This window comes from Numida meleagris, chromosome 5, assembly GCF_002078875.1.
Source record: "Numida meleagris isolate 19003 breed g44 Domestic line chromosome 5, NumMel1.0, whole genome shotgun sequence".
Lineage (NCBI taxonomy): Eukaryota > Metazoa > Chordata > Aves > Galliformes > Numididae > Numida > Numida meleagris.
Window position 1 is genome coordinate 43420082 of NC_034413.1, and position 19413 is coordinate 43439494.

Here is a 19413-nt window from a genome sequence, read left to right on the forward strand (position 1 = left end):
TCACTTACAGTTAATATAGATTAATTTCCTACACATTTGGCTAGAAATAAAACAGAGAAATTAGAACAATTACAGATTTCATTAGCTTATTTAAATCAGTTTTGATTCATATAAACCTCTACATGTGATTTTTAATTTATGAGTTATTTGTTTTACTAAGGTAGCTACAAAGAACATGCTGGGTTCTGAACTACTTGCAGAAGGGACATATTTACCTATTTGCCTGTTTTAAAGGACAAGGGATAAGCTACTTAGAAAGGTTTTGAGTTAACAATGAATTCTTCTACAGTATCTCCACTTTTCTCCATACGATTTTGAAGTGAAGCAAATTCATTACAAATCTTGTTCCATTTTAATGTTAAACACGTAAAACATTTTGGCAGTTGCTTCTAAGGCCTAACGGGATCATTATGCCATGTGCTGAGAGCTTCACTGTATTAAAATTCCATTTCTAAATATTCCTGTGTCAAGCCAAAACAGCTGATTCTTGAGTACACTGTAGACTTTAGACTTTAGAAATGCTTGTATAAATCTTTGTAATATACCAAGTTATAAGAAATCTATAGGTTTCTAAGGGAAGTTAAATTTTCTCTCTGTCTTAAGTTTGTGCCTTCTCTTTCTACTTTTATTTTTTCTGTTTGGCCTTTTCTAACGTACAGAAGTTTATTGTCAGTTTTCTCATCTCTAAATTATTTAAGGTACAAACTTAAAGTCAATTGAACTAAATTAGTTTACACAAAAGTTACTTCTAAAAAGTCTTACACAAATGTTTTTCTTCTTATTGTCTTCCAGGTTAGGCTTGCTCATGTTGCTGATACTGCATTAGAAATAGGCATTAAAGAACTGTTACATGTTAGTTTGGATTTCCAACTTGAAAAGGAGAGCACTAGACTGTTCTTCTTGTGCATTCTTAATTACCCTAGTGTGCTTGAAATGCCCTAAACATGTAAAAGTGGTGCTGTTTATCTGCTTGCTGCCTTTCTGTCTGTGTTCTCTTCTTTCAGGTTTTGCTGTTCAGTTGAACTAGGTAATAAAGTATGCAGCATTAATGCACACCCAGGGTACTTCCAGTATAATCAAAAAGTATTAGTGTGTGTGTTTTAACAAAAAGGTGTAATCTTGGCAATTCTGTTGAATAAATTTCCTGATTTGAAAATAGTAACATAGCATTTGTATCTTTTTTTCTTTCAGGAGCAGCTTTTAGTGCTGGACTGACAGGAGGAATTAGTACATCGATAGCAGTATTTTGTCACGAGCTTCCCCATGAATTAGGTAACCAGTTGTATAAAACTGATACTTCATACAGCTGAAGACTGAGTGCATGTGTGTAAATGCTGCTGTGACACTCCTCCTGATAGGCGTGATGCAAGGCAGTTGCAGCAAGGGTGATCAGAACTTCAGAGAGTGATTTAGCAGCGTTGTTTCAACGTACATAATGAGACTATCAAGATCAGTTTGACAGACATTTAGCTACAGCGTTCTGTGAAGTTTTTTCAGCTTGCTTAAAAATGTATTCAGGAGTACAGAGGATACATTTTTGGTGTTACACCTCAGCATTCTGTATAGAGTTTCACACTTGTCCGTTGCGTTGTCTTCAAAAATGTTACATATCCTATGACATATTACAGAAAGTTAAATGAATTAGCAGAAGTCTTTGTGTAGATGTTCAGAAGATGCTTTGTACCAATTATCACTGAGTCCAGTAGATGTGAATGGCTATTTGGATAAAGCCTGTAAGCATTGTTGCTGGTGCCTTTGACTCTTCTTGCCCCTAACTGAAACATTGTTTCTTGGATGCTAATGATGATGAAACCTCTATTTCTGTGAGCCACAATCCGCATCACATGAAATATTAGTGCATCGCGAGATTTACAAAAGAGCAGCCAGAGAGAGGAGCTCTTGGTTGTTTTTTTTGTCCATAGCCTGAAATGGTGCCTGATTAAACTGTGTATGCTATCACAGTTTGCTTACTTGATAAGCTGCTAGCCCTGAACAATCAAAGGTAAGGTCAGGCTTTAAGACACTTGCTGTGTCTTAAACTAGCACAATGATTCAGCACGAACACGAAATCATGTTCTCTGAACGTAACTGTTCATTTCCTAGTACCCTGTTACTCAAATTAATTGTCACCTTTTGTGGGAACTAATGCCTCCTGATCCTCCTAGTGAATTTGAAGAATGTAGATAATAGTTACTGATCAAAACTAAAGCTCTATGTTCGTGTGCTATCACCTACCTTTTTGAAGTAAACACAAGTCTGTGCACACATATTCTGCAGGAGGACCAGATCTAGACTGCCCTGTTTGCCTTTAACAGTTAATCACTATTACCTTTCTACCATTCAGTGTGATGAATTGTTACCTTTAAATCATATTTTAAGCAAGGACTTTCCGCACACAGAGGTGTTACAGTAGTTGTTGTGTCCTATTGCCCGTCTTCCTTTGAGTCTCTGTTGCAGCATTTTACTTTGGCAATGCCTTGGGTTGCTGATAGTAAATACAGGATAATCTAGCTACTTGCTGTCCCAAGGAGCACTGATACTAAGCCACTGCATTTTCTCTTCACTTCAGGTGATTTTGCTGTGCTTCTTAAAGCTGGTATGACAGTAAAGCAGGCTATTGTGTACAACCTCCTGTCTGCCATGATGGCTTACATAGGCATGCTGATTGGCACGGCGGTGGGACAGTATGCGAATAACATCACCTTGTGGATCTTTGCAGTCACTGCAGGCATGTTCCTCTATGTGGCATTGGTTGATATGGTAAGATTCTATGATTATGATTGTTCTTTTTGCATTCCAGGTGGGCCAACTGTATTATTTCCCTGGTGCTAACCAAAGCGGTTGACATTCTGAAAATCCCTCTTCCCTCAGCTGCTGTGGCCAGCAGCTCCCAGTTCCTAGCCAGGTTTCTCTGCCTCAGTGGTATCCTTGAAGCATTAGTGAAGACCACTGAAAGAGAGGGTTCAGTTTCTGCTGAATTTCCTGGTATCGGCAGGAGCTGTCTTGCAGCTTAGCAAACTTACCTCTGCAATTACTGCCACACTGGGCTCAGGAAACTGAGTGTCAGTGGAGCTTCCAGCTTCTTGCCTTTCAACTCAACTCAGCGTTGGTTCTGGAGGTCCTGTGGTAGTCCTGCTTACCACTAGGACCTCTATGACCAGGACTCATGAAAGCCAAGCACTGATCATCACTGTATTATTTTCTGTCAATATTAAGACAGCCAAAAATGGGGTATTTCTCTTCATTATGGAGAGCTTTAATTAGTAAATAAGGTAAGTCAGTCCTTTTGAGGTCTTGCTGAAGAGAGTGGCTGTATAGTAGAGGATAACTGTTCTTGCAAATGTAGATGTTCTGTGATAGCCTGTAATTACTTGATACCACTGGCATGTAAGTTTTGTGGCTGGTATTTTTTTTTTCCTTTATGTACTTTGACTGAAGACAGAATGTATAAAGGAAGGCAGTATTTTTATTCTTTTATTCTTTGTCTTTTTCCTTAGGCACAGTAGCATCCAATACAGTCTGATCTAAATAAGAGCAGGAAAGCCTCTGTGTGATACACTTGAAACCACACCACATTTTTGTTCTGATGTTTTCCTTCCTCTCAAAGAACCTCTTTTCTGACAGCTAATAGGAACAGAATTTAACCTTTTCCTAGCTTAGCTGAGGCCCACTAAGGTGCAATGGACCTTCTGGTATTCTTGCATCTGATTGAAGTTCATCTAATTAGGTATATTCCTGTATTTATTTCTAAAAAATAGTTTTCTCCTAGTAGAGAGGAGGTAGAACCTGAATTCAGGACATTTTAAATCCTTCAGGCTTTTTCTGTGACCACTGCTGTCACTTGATGTGGAGAACTATTGAACTATTTTCTTACTGGAAAATAAATGTATATGTCATATTTTTTTGTTTCTTGCATCTCTGACAGAAACTATACATTTTCAACTCCAATAAGGTGTTGGTTTTTGTTTGTATTGACAGGACCAGGCTCAATATATGGTCACTGAAACTGGTCATATCAAGAGCTTATAAAGTGAAAAGTTAAGTGAGTCTACCAGAGAGATTAATAATTTTCATACCAGTATATTTTTTTATATTCAAATTTTCAGTGGATCAAATTGTCAGTGTATGTATCTTTCTGAAATAAATATAGTAATGCAAGACCAGATGGCTAATATATTCATCTTTATAGCTGATCTGATGCTCTGATAATTTGTCAGTGTTTGTTGTACAGTATTCAGATATTTGGAATAACCAGAATAGTTAGAGACCTGTGCTGTGTACTGCCTGAAGTTTCTGTTTGTTCTGTAGAATGTTTTTTTTTTTCCTTAAAATGATTTATGCAGAAACTGACAAAAGCGTAAGGTAAACAAAGGAAATCCTTTAAGTTATTTTTGTCTTGCCTAGGTGGTTTTGTAAGGCACTTTGGAAGATTTATTTTTACATCTTCCACGTCTGCATCTATTTGATGCTTTTGTCAGTACTATTTGACCTTTTCCTTATAGGTGAGGAATAGCCAGAGCTTTCAGAACTTTCTACAGATGTGCATAAAATTCATCCTGAATTATCTGTGGCATACATGATCGTTCCTATTATTCCCATGCTTAAAATGTATGTGAATACGTGTAAAGCATATAACATGATGAAGGGCTGAGTTAATCAGCCAAGTCTTTATAGCAATGTAATTACTGTTTGGGGCTCAAAAAAAAAAAGCTTTTTATTATGTTTATTTGAGCATGGCTAGCTTTAATTGAGTAAACCAACTTGAAACAGCAGAGCTCAAAGAATACTGGGCTGGTCCTTAGCCTGATAAATTTGAAGTTCAAATAGACGCATAGTCCTGGAAGAGCTCTAAAAGTGCCCAGCAGAAAGACATTTTCAGTTTGTCTAGTAAATACATGTGTTTGACGCTGTTTTTCAAAAACACAGGGATTGGATATAGTTTTAACTATGTCTTGGTGGATTGTTTTTATAACTAAAACCTAGGTTGTTTATTCTTGATCAATAAAAATAATCTTGTAAATTTGTCAGTAATTAAATAGAATAAAGGTGAAATAACTTTTTCTAAATTACTTTTCATTTTAGCTTCCAGAAATGCTTCATGGAGATGGAGATAATGAAGAGCACGGTTATTGTCCTGTGGGGCAGTTCATTCTGCAGAATCTAGGTCTGCTCCTTGGATTTGCCATCATGCTGGTGATTGCCCTCTATGAAGATAAAATTGTGCTTAACATCCAGTTTTGACCTTGTTCTGGTAATCACTGTGGATACAATATTATTACTGTATGGCTTTGAGTCTGCACTGTTTCACTGTATGCACATTGCTTAGAGGAAAAGCAGTGGCTTGCACTACTTACTTACACAAGTACAGCATATTCATTTCTGTGTAGATTAACTGCTGCTTTTTTTCTGATTCACATCAGATGAGGCTGCCCAAATGCATCTTCTAAACTCCAGTAACAGGCAATTTGGAAATAGTAAATACCAGAAATAAATGCCAAGTTCAATGTGCTGCTTGCTTATATAAAAAAATTACAGTGAAGGATGTAGGATTTAGGAAAATACCATTTCATACTACATTTGAGAGAACCCAGAAAATTTTACAGCTGAAATTCATACCTATGCAAGGAACCTGAGTACACATTTAGTACCACACAAGTCTTAAGCAGAAGGCATATATATGTATATATCTTCTTCTGTCTGTGCATATATATGTGTATATACACATAGTGCTGGTTCCTCTGCATAGTGGTGACTTTTTAAGTATTAAATCTTAACAACAATAGATGACTGGAAACCACTGTGCTGTCTTAAATTTTAAGAAGAAAGAAGCCCAAAACCTTAAGGCTGTTTAAATTCCCGCATTTTAAACTTCATGTGTAAGAAGGCAGGCTGTTGCAATATACGCTGCAAAGTGCTATGTCCTGTCAAGCATCACTTTGATGATGTTTTCCTGACAAAAATTTATTTGATGTTTGTTCTTTGATATTAGTAGGAAAATGCAAAATGCAGTAGAATTAGTGCTAGCTTGGGGAAATCCCTGATGTTGGAGTTATTGAGCTATTCCTGGTTCTTTTCTACAGATGCTAAACATGTATCGTGTGCCACTTGCAGCATAAACTACTGAAGAATTGTGGCTGTGAATGTGTGCAAACTCTTAATTTAATAGAAAATCAATATGGGTTTTTTCGTTTTTTTTAACAGTTATTTTGGAATGTTTTCTCCTATGTTAAAAAAGCAAAAGTACAACAAACATGCTAGTTACTGAACATGGGCACAAAGGTTAAATTATGCTATGTGCATGTAGGGTTACTTACTGTACTCTGTTTCTACAGTGCCTCAATATCAGACATTGTGGCACCAGCCATTTCTGGTGGTCAGGTGTAAGCAAGAAAATTGCTACTTCCAGCATAAATGAGTTCATTTCTATGATATATATTTTTTTTTTAACAATTTTGGTATTTGATTATTGAAAAGCAGATGTGATGGATCTGTTGTATGTGTGATTTGGAAGGATAGACTGAAAATGTGGGCCTTAATATGCTGGGAGCATGTCCTGGATCAGATTTTCCTGGAGTGATTATACTGCCAGACATGAGTTAGTTCTTCTTGTACCCATCCATCCCCTTAAGAAAAAAAACAGTGAGTTCTTGAGGAGTGCAAATTCATTCTGCAGTCTCACTCATAAGCATGGAAGTAGCCTTTTCTAAAACATCCAGTTTGCCGTCTCCTTTGTGTCTGCCAGGTAAGCTGTTTCTTGACAATGTGCCGTAAGTTTTGTTTCAGTCTGCTTGGTGCCAGTGTAGCTGCTGAAACCGTACTGATCCTAACAGCTTAAAAGAGCACCAGCTGGTATCTTCATTCCATTTCAAGTTTGTGTGTTTCTTGTGGCCTGTTACTTTCTGAAGCTTCTTTGGTCATTTTAGTTTTTAACAAGAGCAGCTTGTATATTTTAAAGGTAATGGTTGGTTCTTGCCAGTATTTCTTCCTAATGCAGTATCAAGGAACAGTATTAAGGGTCCATTTCAAAGTAGAGCGCAGTTTCTTCAGTGAAGAAGCCAAAGCCCAGAGTTCATGCATGCAGCCATTTGATGCTGAGAAGTCAGGCTGGTTGGTTTGTTTTCTTCTTTAAATATGTTTACTGTTGGACCCTAATTAGCAAACGCACTGTTGTTAGCTTCAGTTTGCTGAATTTGTGCAGTGCAGAGATCCTAGGTGACTCTTCTCTGGTGCTCATGCTGTGTCCCTGGGTACCATTTTCAGAGACTGAAGTCACTGGTTAATTTCTGAGGATCCTAGTTTAAACAACTTATGTTGCCTATGTATTGAACTGACCCTTAATTTTAATTTTCTGTTAACTCTGTCAAGTATAAGGGGGCCATGTCGTCAAACTGATGTTTTTGTCAAATCATTTTTTTAAGAAGTTTCTTTCTTTTAATATTTTTCAAATGAAAATTTCTTTATTTCAGGTAGTATATTTACTTTTGTATTAGTTGGAGTATGGTTTTAGCTTAATACACTGCCTATACAGGAAAATAGTTAACAACTTCCTTTCAAGACCATCTTCAGACAAGGGAAAAATATGGTCTTTCAAGGCAGGTACTGCATTTTTTTCCTTAAATACGTATGTTGTTTTTCTTTCATTTTGTAGTATTTATTACAACTTATGAAGGGCAGTGTAACAGCTGTGACTTCCTCTGTAGATTTTCCACCAGTACTGAATTCCAAATTGTTATAATGTACACTTTTAAGTCATGTTACAGACAATCTGAATTCCACTACATTTCTACTCGGTTTGTACATTCCATTCTGCTGAATCCAGAGTCTCATCTAACTTGTACTTGTTGGAGGGCATGTTATTTGTATATTACAATGCTGTCACTGTGTGACATCCCATATGAATTTTGATGTAGATCACATTGCACTCAATCTGCTGTGATTACGCTTAGAAATATTGTAGTTGCTAGATGCAGTGTGATTTTTTTATTAAAAAAATCCCCTCCTGTTAACAATTGAGTCTGTTTTCAAATGTGATTATGGTCCTATGAGATACAGCTGAGCTATCAGTCTTTTTGTTATAACTAAGTCTTTTTTTTTTTTTAATTTTATAAACTGGAAAAGATCAAATGCTGTTCTGTTCATTGTCAACAGTGTTGTGTTCATTTTTATGTATGTTCCTTATAAATAAGGAGCCTTCAAAAAATAAAATTATTAAAGGAGCAGATACTCTTGTTGGCTTTCATGATGTTTTATTGTGCACTTTTATATTGTATATTTCATGAAATGCAAAATGTAGTTTTTTAAATGCTTTCATATGTACGTTATGTCGACTTCTGTTTTGATATGGCCTTTCAGAACTGACATGCATTCCTTGTAGGTGATCTAGAAAAGGAACCTCCATTAATTATGATAGGTTTACGAATTAAGCTGACATAACAGTGCCACCCCCCGTTTGATCCAGTGTTCTTGCGGTTTGTCGGAAGGGAGGGTCATTGCAATGACAAAGTTGGTGGAATGGCCAGTCGTTGATAGGGTCCCTCTTCTCTCACTGGTCTTGTACACTGGAGCCAGGTAACTGGGTCGCTGTGGAATGTCTGTTTTCTTACAGGGCTTTAGCCATATCTGCGGCAAAGAATAATCCTTTTCACATCAGTTAAAAAAAAAAAGGGGGGGGAGGTGGGAAACATTCTTGGCAGGGCCAAAGTACTGTTGACAGCAGTGTTTGCTTTTTTACAGATAGTCCTGAAAACATGGGTTTTGTTTACTCTTTTCTTAGCAGATTGCTTCCTTTCAGAAAATCTGCAGCACCAACTATAGTGTTGCCATTGTTATTAGTAGAGGACTCTCAGCTCCTCTCATGCAATTTCTATTTCAACAAAAATCTTTTTCAATGCCATTAACTTTCAAGAATTACCCTCTTGCTCCCTTCAAGGCTACAACTTCAGTATTCATTCCACAGAATTTGTTCATGTATAATACTATAAAAATGTTTCTGAATGAAATATACTGACCACAGGTACTGTATCATAGAGGATTTTCGGACGAGATTCTCCTAGCTTCTTAGTTTCTCTGTTCCAGCGTGCTCCATCCAAGAACAGTCCCTGGATGTAGACCCCTGAATCAGTTGTATATGAGAACGTGTTACATAAAAGCTGAAAGTGTTTTCTAGCTGAGAGCAGCAGCTGGTGCAGCACGCTTTGCTGTCAGCTGATTAATTGTGTGGGCCTTGGTCAATTTTTTGTGTTACAAATGACAATCAGATACTTACTTTTAACACAATCTTTCTTATACGGCATTACAACTTTTTATAATTACAGTTCTGTAAAGTTTTAGAAAGTTACAATGTCTAGCAGTATCATAGTGTATCCAGTCTTGAGAGGAGGGAAGTTTAAAAAAAAAAAAAAGTGAAAGTACAGGACAGTATTTTCACATTTGTCATTATAATCTTTTCTGTGTATAGTATACATTATGAACTTCAATCAGTTTTTCCAAAGGAGGAGATCTGATCATGTCTTAAAGAGTCTTTTGGTAGGTAAACTTAATTGTTTCATTGCTTGTTTTAAATTCTAACTCATTTATACCTTTAAATTAAAGGATTAAAGGTTTGGGGTTGTTTTTGTTTATATGTTAGTTTTTAAACACATATTAAAAAGCAATAATTCTATTGACATCATCATGTCATCAACTCTTCTGAGTTGAAGAAGTTACAGCAACATCTGTTTTTCCTCAGACTTGCACTTTCCTGCTGTATAGACTGAAAACTGTAACTTAGAAATGCAAAAAATAAAGCTGTCTGAACAACAACGATGGAAAGTTGATACTGACTAGGTGATGTTTTCTTAGGCAACCTGCCAAACCCCTCTTTGTACAACTTCCAGTCAAACCGATCCTCATGGAAGTATTATAAAGAGGTTGATGTATCTTTAAGGTCCTTTCCAACCTAAGCCATTTTATTAAGAACTGTTCAGTTTAATCCTTCATTTTTCTGAAGAAGGGAAGTTGAGAAAGGCATCTGTGACTGCAATCCTGGGCAATATACAAAGTAGTTTTTAAGAATGTAGTTATCTACTGCATATCCTGATCATATCCATAACCTATTTTACTATGGCTAGCTAAGCAAGCACAGCTAGCAGCAAATAGTTTTGCCTTCACTAGTTTAGGAAAATCTTGAGACGTGTGTTACTGGGGGTTAAAAAAAAAAAAAAAAGAATGGGCAAGCTAGTATTGCTTGAAAGTTTTAGCTGTCATGGGAAGTTTGGGGGTAAGAAGTGTCCTCTGTTGGTGATATTCTATCCCTATGGGCAAAAACAGAGTGTGCTAATCTCCTGCATAGTATTTTGCCTCTTCACTATTTTGTGCATCTCATGGGGAACAGTGCATATCTGTATGTTATGTTTTCTGACTGACTGAATTCATTAATTACACAACTCTTGAGTCTGCAAATTCATATTAACATCTGGATTGCGTTTACTTACCATCTTCAGGAGCAAGTTCATATTCCTTATCTTCGAGCACTTCATAGTCAAATGCTAGCAGGTCTATTGGAATAGTGTACTTTCTGGCATAGTTCTGCTGGGCACCCGTTAAGAATGCTTGCGTGAAGAAGAATCCTGAAATCCAGAAGACGGGTGGCATTCCATTTTCATACCACAGCTGCAGCACCAAAGAGAGGTGGGAGTAGGGAAGCTTTTGTTTTTTGTAGCATTTAGAATGCAACTTGTATAATAACAGCCAAAGTAATTTCTGCTTTCATGCATCCAGGGGTGACTTGTTTATTTCAGAAAGCAGTGGTATTTTTTGCACTGCTCAGCAACAACTAAAACACTGGTGTGTTATATCAACACTGTTTTTTTCCTAAAGCTGACACTGAAGAAAATAAATAACTGTCCCAGATGAAACCAGAACTCATGCAAAGGCATATTTTAGTGTTTATGGTCTCATAGTCTTATTAGATGATGAACATAAGTCACCTTCAGTTGACTGAGGTCCCTAAGCCACAGGACAGTGCTGAGCCTCGAGGTTACTTGCTTATTTAAAGTCAGTTTTGGGGATCTGTAATCTTACAGGTGAAGGGACCCCCCTGCTTGTTGCTCAGCCAACTTCCTTCTACTGAAAGCTATTATTTGACTTAAACGTAACAGATTTTATGTTATAATGCTTTGCTGATTGATTAGAAAAGGATCTCAATAGGATCTCTTAAGAGTTCTTCTTTATTTAATTTCACTACTGCCACAAAGATTAATGTGCATGTTAAAAGGTCTGTAGTAAATTCACTTCAGAAGGCCAATTCCGGCATCTGTCATACAGCGCTGCTGGGACACTGCAGCTCGCTATGTGTTGTTAGTGTGTGTAAAATGTAGTGCTTCATTAGATGCTGTGATGAACTAGTGACTATACAAAACAGGTGCACAAATGAACTGAACATTATTTGCCAGTTATTCAGTGTAATTCACACGTGTGTTCACTTACAGAGATGCCACCTGGCATTGAGAGACAAAAATAATAAGCAGCATTCAACAACTCTATGTAACTCTATGTAAATGGAGTGTGCTTACCTGTAGGAACTTCAGTCTACTTAGGAAATCATTCACATAGCTGCCCAGAGGCTTGAGGCTTGGGTAGGACTTACTCATCCATAGTCCTGGAATTTTGCCTTTCAAAATGCTGTTTACCACTTCTTCCAGTTCAGCAGACATCACTACTAGCCCCTAAAATAAAGAGAAGGGAAGATGGCAGAATACTTTTAACAGCTTTGCTTTAACAATTAGCTTTAACATAGCTCTTTGTCCAACAGATGTTTCCTCCTTGTAGCTAAGTCAGGAGCAGCGCTGAAAACACAAATGGACATAATGAATTTTGTTTAAAAGTTACAGTGGTCTGAGCCAGTAGTTAGGCGCTGGACTTATCAGAAAAAAAGGGCTACAGACTGTTTCAGAGAAAAGTGCCAGTACTGGAAAATTCCCCCTCATCATCCCTCCGCAGAAACGGTCTTCCCAGAGTACTTGTTACTGAGTATAACTGTTTTTATAGTATTTATTATTTAAAGTTTCCTTGAAACAGGAACGTTGTAAGTGCCTTACTCTAAATTGGCAGGCTTCTCAGCCTCTGGGTTGGCTTCTGGAGGGACGGGGTGGAGGTTTTTTCTTCCTTTCTTAAAAAAGTAAAAAAATCACCTCATCAATCTTAACCCACAATAGGATAAAAAACTATCCAGACTGACTTTTCTTTCCTTCCCCCTTGTCACGGAGTTATCTCTGGATCTATGTCTGTGGCAGGGGGACAGCAGGCCCACACGCCCACCAGCCCAGAAAGGAAAGAAAGAAAAGAGAAAAAAATAAGTGTCGGCAGTTTACTGGCTGGCCGGGACAGGTCCTGTGACTAATGAGGCAGGGGACCCACAGACCCACGCCCTGGGGAAAACAAAGGGGAAAGGGGGAAGGGAAGGGGAATAGTAGACGGGTCTAATACAAAACAGCAGCAACGATCTGAGGAGGAACATTAATTTATTAAATATGATACTGGAACATACCAGAACATTAACTCTTTAACTCCAGGTGCTTTACATGATGTTATGATGTGGAATACCAACAACAACAAAAAAATCACAAAACCATGGCACCCCTACCCCCTCTATTTTGCACAGCTGTAGCTTTTGATTCCTGCTGAAAACAAGCACTAGCTTCAGACTGCAATGGCTTGGTCAATTACTGCTGGTAAGGGTTCCAGTTATTTGAAATATTGAGAGGATCTACCTTCATCTGTGAGAGAGTGTGAGCCAGCAAGGTACAAAAATAAATATAAACGTAGGTATTGCTTGTCTTATTTGCTAGCAAAGCTACAGCTAAAAGAACTTTCTGATTTGGTTTTTCTAGGCAGGCACACTACTATTTGTATGTTCCATTGTACTCCCATCACTTTTAAGTAAATAAACTTAAATAATAAAAAGTAAATAAGTGATAAATTAATCAGATCTGTTTGGAATTCAGACTTTTAATGCTGACCTGAATCAGGCTTTGGGGTCAATTCTCTAAGGTACTTGCACTGACAGCTCAGTATCCTTACAGGTTATCTTTGTCTCACCTTTATTGCTTTCTGGATGTTAACACAGGAGTCGCGTATCGTCTGCAGTAACTTGTTAAAGCGTCCCATCTCTTGGACAAGCACAGTATTCATGCTTTGAGTGTAAGTGGTGGGATATTTTCTCATTGCTGCTTCAATGTCAAAGTCTGAAGGAAGTTTACTCAGGATGTCACCTGTGACTTCATGAACAACATCATCGGTGGATTTTGTGCCACTACCAGATGTCCGAGACTAAAGAGAAAAAAATTAAGGCTTATTTGAGAAATCACTTAAGAGAGTGAGTAGTTAAAATACAGGAAAAATAAAGCTGTTACAAAGGCATTGTTTAAAAGATTCTTACACTTCCAATTCTCTTCCCTGAGAATGCATTTGTATCATTATTGCAAGAAGTGATTAACACAGAACTATTGGGGGTTGGTTTCCTACAGACTTTTGTCCCTTTCATTTTGTTTGCCAAAATTTTGCTGCCACTGTAAACCAAGGTTTCTGCCCAAATCTCTGAAGGAGCCACCAATGCCATTGGCTGGCCACCTGCTGTCAAACAACAAAGAGTAGTGCCAAGTTCTGTCTCAGTCTCACCCTTGGTCTCTACATTCAGCTCTTCATTTTTCTCATGAGACTTACAGGAACTACAGATTGTACCTGGCTTACAAATTGGTCTGAAACTGGCCAAGAATTTTGAAAACTTGAAAGCTGGGGAGAGTGGAAGAAATGTAAACTGACTGTACAATCACAGAAGCTGTGTTTCCTTAGGAAGCTAAGCAGGAAAAAATAGAAAAGCAATCCTTAAAATATTCTCAAGTGAAATAATAATTTCACCAGAAGGAATATACAGAACAGTAAGGCACAGTAAAAACTGAATTAAAAGAATCTGAATGTAATAATGTGTAAATAGAGGAAGAGGCTATTTAAGAAGGTATCTTTTGGTCTTTTTACATACCTGTGTAAGAAGAATGTTGTCAAATAGTAGCTGTGTTTCTGATTGATCCTTGGTAATATCAGCATTTGCATTCATTCCAAATATCTCTGGGGAAGGATTCAGTGGGAGTGTCTTTGTATATTCAATATAGCTTTCATGCTGGAAAAAGTAAAAAAGGGAAAAAAAAAACACTTGAGAAGCAGAAATGGCCAAACAGCTCATGACAGGCCACAAGCTGTATTTCAATACCACTGAAAAACTTTCCTCGTGGACAGTATCTAAAGTAAGATGCTATAAACAGATGTAGACAGGAGCTGACTGCGCCTCTCAAATTCCTTTGGTCCATTCACTTCCTCTGAAATCAGGATTGCCCTTACTGAAATAAGCTTTGACATTTTTTTGGACAGCTGTTGCAAGAGACTCCAGGCCCCTTCTGAGCCCTCTGCTTGCTGAGCTGCCCCTGTAGGTAGGCACTGCTGACACTTGGCGTAACTCGCCTGTGTGATGAGCTGATTACTAGGTCCTTTCTACCTCCAGCAGCTATGAACAGCTAATTCTTATGCCTATTTTATAATGCTTTTAACTAGAGCAGGCTAGGTTTCTCTCTTCTTGTCCCCCAAGTGTGTAGACTGCGCAGAGCAGTCAGTTTAGTTAGCAGAAGTAGTTTGGGGTGGTTTTTGTTCGGTTGTTTTTTTTTCATTACTTCCATTTCTTACAAGTCATTGAAGAATGGCCCAATAGAATGTTTGAGCAGTGAAGCACTAGTCAACATGAGCAAAGGTAGAACTATTATATATTTTTTTTTTTCTTAATTAGGCTATTTATTTTTTAAAAAGGAAGCTGTTTGTAATTAATTGCTCTCAGACACTTACGTCTCCTTCAGGAGGAACAAAATAAAGGCCACTTGAATCAAATTTGTAATCTCTGTTTATAATGATTTCTGATGAGAAGAATGTGTTCAAAACACTACGGAGTGTACGCCGATCCCAGTCATCAGTGACTCTGCCACCATAGTTACATTCCCCAGTCATATAGCGAAGGGCATCATATGGTACCTCCTAGAGAAAAAAAAGAACTATCTGAGCCACAGCCTAGCACTTACCCTGACAGCCACATTGGTGTTCTAATTGATTTCTAAGTGATTCAGAATTCTCTTAAGAAACTTTAGAAACTGGTATTTACCTCTGATAGTTCATGCTTGTACCATGGATCTCCTGATCTTCAACTGCTTTAGTAAGCCATCAAATCAACAACCATTTATTCTTTAGAAGAATGGCAGCATTAAAAAAAAATCCATACCAATGCAAATGGAAATCCCTGAGTACAGATTTATGAAAAACTTATCCACAGTGATCGGTACTTGTTTGGCTGTTATTTTAAAATAATTATGTGTACTGTGAGAGGGCAATAGCTATGCTGTATTCAGTCTTCAGCACTGCAGTGAACAAGAAACGGATGCGTGCTTCCCAGCAAGCCTCTTGGGCTAATACAGAGACACAGATTGTTTTGCTTTTGAGAAAATAATAAAAAAAAAGATTAAAATACTAAGGTTCGGAGCAGCTGGACTCTTAAGAGCATGAGTGGAAGAAATTGTGAAGATAAGAGAGAAATTCTCTTCAGAAATTCAGGGCAACAACTAGTGATATGATAAGGACTGGGATAAAGAAAACCAGCTGGAAAACATACAAAGCAATGTGGTAACTATATACAAGGCATTAAGCTTTCAAAAAGAAAAATACTTCTCTCCCAGCTAGGCAATGTATTTGCTCATAAGATGTCATACAAGAGGATATTCCACCCACATGCAGTTGACACCCCTAAACCACCCACCCTCAGCACATCACTTGTTCATTCTGTATCATTTTGCCTATCAACCATACTGATAACAAAAAATACACCAGGCTGACAGCAGTTTGACAATAGCACCCCTAGCAATACCTTTAAAGGGTTCTGGCTATTGTAGTTTGCTTATGAAGCTTAAACACAAGCGTCATGTTGTCTGCTAGCAAATTGCAGAGACTCTTGTACAAAACACTGCTTAGCTCAGCAAACAAAGAAGTCAGTTGTGCTAAATTTACACAAATCAAGCTCATGATTAATCTGCAGTACTCTGGAGTCTAGTATTACCCTTATGACTAAGTAAGTCACAGTTACTGACTATTTCAGTGTGATGTTTCACAGCCTGCAAAGACATCTCCAAGAGCTGAACCCACAGCATCTACCTAGAGATGGTAAGATTCTGAGAAAAAAAGGCAACAACATGGAACATAATCTACTATGTTTTGCATGGCAGAAAGTCTAAACTGCAATCTGAAAGCTTCCCATGTAAGTTACATACTGATCATGACACACCGATCTCTTAAAATGTACACAGTGCTGCAAATAGACTTACATTGCTCAGTCACTGGCCCCTACTAAACTGCTGCTAAGGGACCACTCAGCTGCCTTGGTACGTGCACTAACTGCTCTAGGCAGTGTGTGAGAAGCACACTTGGGGCTCGGGGAGGTTGCTGTACCTCGTACTGGTTGAGGAAGATGTGCAGTTGCTGCACGCTGATGCGCAGATCAGTCTCATTGAACTCATATGGAATGTTCCAACCCAGTGGCCCAAACTTCCGCCTTTCTTGCACCAGTGCGTGGAAGAAGCAGAGGCCGTACAGCAATGTCTTGAACTCAGCCTTCAAACCAAATACAACTACATTACTAATTAATATGTACTTTCAATTTAGAGTTTCATTTTTCCTCATGTCCTGTGCACAGCAGTGCTCTCTCTGACTCACTCACACCCCAGCAGCTCCTGCCTCAGTAACATACTGTTTGTAATTCATGAGTAGCTTTTTTTTTTCCAGGCATACAGGGGCCTTCAGCAGGAAGTCATCAGATGTTCTTTTAAGCCACCGTGAGCCTTCAAAGCAATTATATTTTTAAAGCTAGACTCCTCTGTGTGTGTGTGTGTGTGTGTGTGTGTGTGTGTGTGTGTGTGTGTGTGAGATACATGCCATTCCATAAGACCTTTCAACTCTTTTTACACTGTTGTATTATAAAACGGTGTACAGACAGTGTTCCTGTGTTCTTTCTCACGAAAGATTTCAGGCCTTTAAAGAAACCTGCAGGTAGGAAGCTCAGGTTTGGTTTCTTTGCAATTGAGAATATTTTAGAAAAGTATAAGACCTCATTTAAAAGAGCTATGCTATTTATTATAGAAAAATAACGTAAAATATTTTTTCAGTCAAATAAGCTTGCACACAGAAATCTAACCCTGAAAACAGTGGTTTCTAAGTCTCAATAAAGGTGGTAGGAATTAGGAAGGGTATTTACATACGAATTCCGTAAATTACATTGGGCCTCTCAGGTCAACAGAGGAACCAATTTTATGTTTCAGATAAAAGCCGTGCTAAAAACAACCTTGCAGATTTGCAATGGCAAATAGTGTGCTTTTTACTTTTTTTCTTAGAGAGGCATATTACTAATGCCATGCCACGAAATCACCATTGAAGAAGTAGGAGATGAGTAGTAAAATAAAGTTTACTCTGCTGCTGCCAATAATCAAAAGTAGTTTACTAGCAGTGAAAGACAACTATTTAATTCGGTACATTTTTTTCCCCAGAGTTTACATACACAGTCATGGTCCTCTTTAACTAACTGCTTTACTAAGTAACACCACCACCACTGCATTACTAACCGTTTTTTTGCAGCTGTTGAAGAAGTTAGGGTCAGATATTGGATCCATCAGGTACGAACGAATTATATTGGCCCGTAAACCTTTTGGTGCTTCGTTAGTCATTTTCACTCCATTCTGAAGTACGGACACTGGAAATGTGGGAGACGGGTAACTGGTGAGCCAAATTCTGAAATCTGGATGCGTCGTGTCAGGGTTAAGCTCCTAGAATAAACACATGTGAAAGCAACAAGAAGAAATGGTAGATTAACATACATCTCCACTGTCATTATGAAAGCAATTTTTTTTTTTAGGAACTTGAAAAATATACCAGTGCAATGTTTAATTTCTTAAATGCTTGCAAATGATGATGGTAAGATTCACAATTATGACAACTTCTGTTCCACTGGATGCTGGAGCAGTTTTATTCAAGGCTTCAGAATTTTGAGCTAAAATTTGTTCTCCATTTGTGTAATACATGAACAAAAATGAAAGCAGATTCTGCACCTCAACAGCAACAGAATGTGTACTTTGCACATTTACTGTTGTTATAGTTCTTCTCAGAAGGGCTATAATAATAATATCTACACATCAGAAATGTATTAAGTATACTGGCAGATGGGAAGCAAGAAATATACTCTAGTACTTGTTTGGAAACCTGTAGCTGTTCAATTGTAAAATTCTTTAGCACGCTGCTTTTTTGCAGCAGTAGGCACATGAAGAAAGCTCTTGACCTAAGGAGGCTGCTGTAGTGCTCAATTTACCATTGAAGGAATAGGCCACATCCACAGTATTTGTGGGCACTTCCTACTGCAGTAGGTAGAAGGAAAAAGACAAAACCAATGCAATGATTCTAGTTAATTAATGGGAATCATCATGAAGTATTGTAGGCAGTCTGTATGGATCAGACATACTTTCAGAAGTATGGTGAAGATAATAATTATTTTTACCTCACAGACTCTTTCCAGTGTTGGCATCCACGAGCTTGCTAGATGGCAGTTTTGCAGAACTATCCATGTTCCTTCCTTTACTGCCTTGTCTATCATTTTCATGGCGATTGGGCCTTGGCCTTGACCAAGTGACAGAGAACTAAGCTTTGTGTCACTGTATCCCTGCATATATAAAGTACACCATAAGTAAGAATAATAATGTATAAATATAACACATTTTCTGGTATGAGAGTTCACATCTATACGTATTCTTGAAATACTTCATGTATCATATGCTTTAAAATACAGTTTAAAACTTTTTTTCATGTCACTCCAGTTGACTGAAACCTCTGATCTATCATCTGCCAATGAAATGCTCCAACTACACATCCATTTAATTCTGAGCTTTACAGTTCTAACAGTTACAAAATACTCCTGAAAACAGGATGCTCTTCAGGGATGTAGACAACCTGCTATAAAATGGAGGATGCATTTACAGCTTGGTGGCTGGAAATTTCATAGAATCATAATCATAGAATGGCCTGGGTTGAAAAGGGCCAAAATGATCAGGTAGTTTCAACCCTCCTGCTGTGTGCAGGGTTGCCAACCACTAGACCAGGCTGCCCAGAGCTACATACAGCCTGGCCTTGAATGCTTCTAGGGATGGGGCATCCACAACCTCCTTGAGCAACCTGTTCCAGTGCGTCACCACCCTCTGCGTGAAAAAATTCCTCCTAATATCTAACCTAAACCTCCCCTGTCTTAGTTCAAAACCATTCCCCCTTGTCCTATCACTATCGACCCATGTAAACAGTCATACCTTCTCCTGT

The 19413-nt window shown here is 38.0% G+C and overlaps 2 protein-coding genes across 8 annotated transcripts in view; one reads left to right on the forward strand and one right to left on the reverse strand.

Moving 5' to 3' along the window:
- The window catches only part of SLC39A10 (solute carrier family 39 member 10), a 39196-nt gene extending 30979 nt beyond the window's left edge, over nt 1-8217 (forward strand). The window contains exons 8-10 of one of the 2 annotated variants that reach the window (XM_021400120.1): nt 1192-1272; nt 2570-2760; nt 5083-5241. In XM_021400120.1, the coding sequence (XP_021255795.1) occupies nt 1192-1272; nt 2570-2760; nt 5083-5241 (431 nt within the window). Of the gene's footprint in view, nt 1-1191; nt 1273-2569; nt 2761-5082 lie in introns of both variants that reach the window. The other variant, XM_021400119.1, reaches the window with a different exon arrangement.
- Nucleotides 8230-19413, reverse strand: part of DNAH7 (dynein axonemal heavy chain 7) — a 104281-nt gene continuing 93097 nt past the window's right edge. For 5 of the 6 annotated variants that reach the window (XM_021400116.1, XM_021400114.1, XM_021400112.1 and 2 more), the window contains 10 exons: nt 18605-18766; nt 17679-17879; nt 16513-16674; nt 14869-15054; nt 14018-14155; nt 13078-13308; nt 11553-11705; nt 10473-10650; nt 9009-9112; nt 8230-8619 (listed from right to left, as the gene is read on the reverse strand). In XM_021400116.1, the coding sequence (XP_021255791.1) occupies nt 8413-8619; nt 9009-9112; nt 10473-10650; nt 11553-11705; nt 13078-13308; nt 14018-14155; nt 14869-15054; nt 16513-16674; nt 17679-17879; nt 18605-18766 (1722 nt within the window). In that variant the 3' untranslated portion in view covers nt 8230-8412. The remainder of the gene's footprint in view (nt 8620-9008; nt 9113-10472; nt 10651-11552; nt 11706-13077; nt 13309-14017; nt 14156-14868; nt 15055-16512; nt 16675-17678; nt 17880-18604; nt 18767-19413) is intronic. The other variant, XM_021400115.1, reaches the window with a different exon arrangement.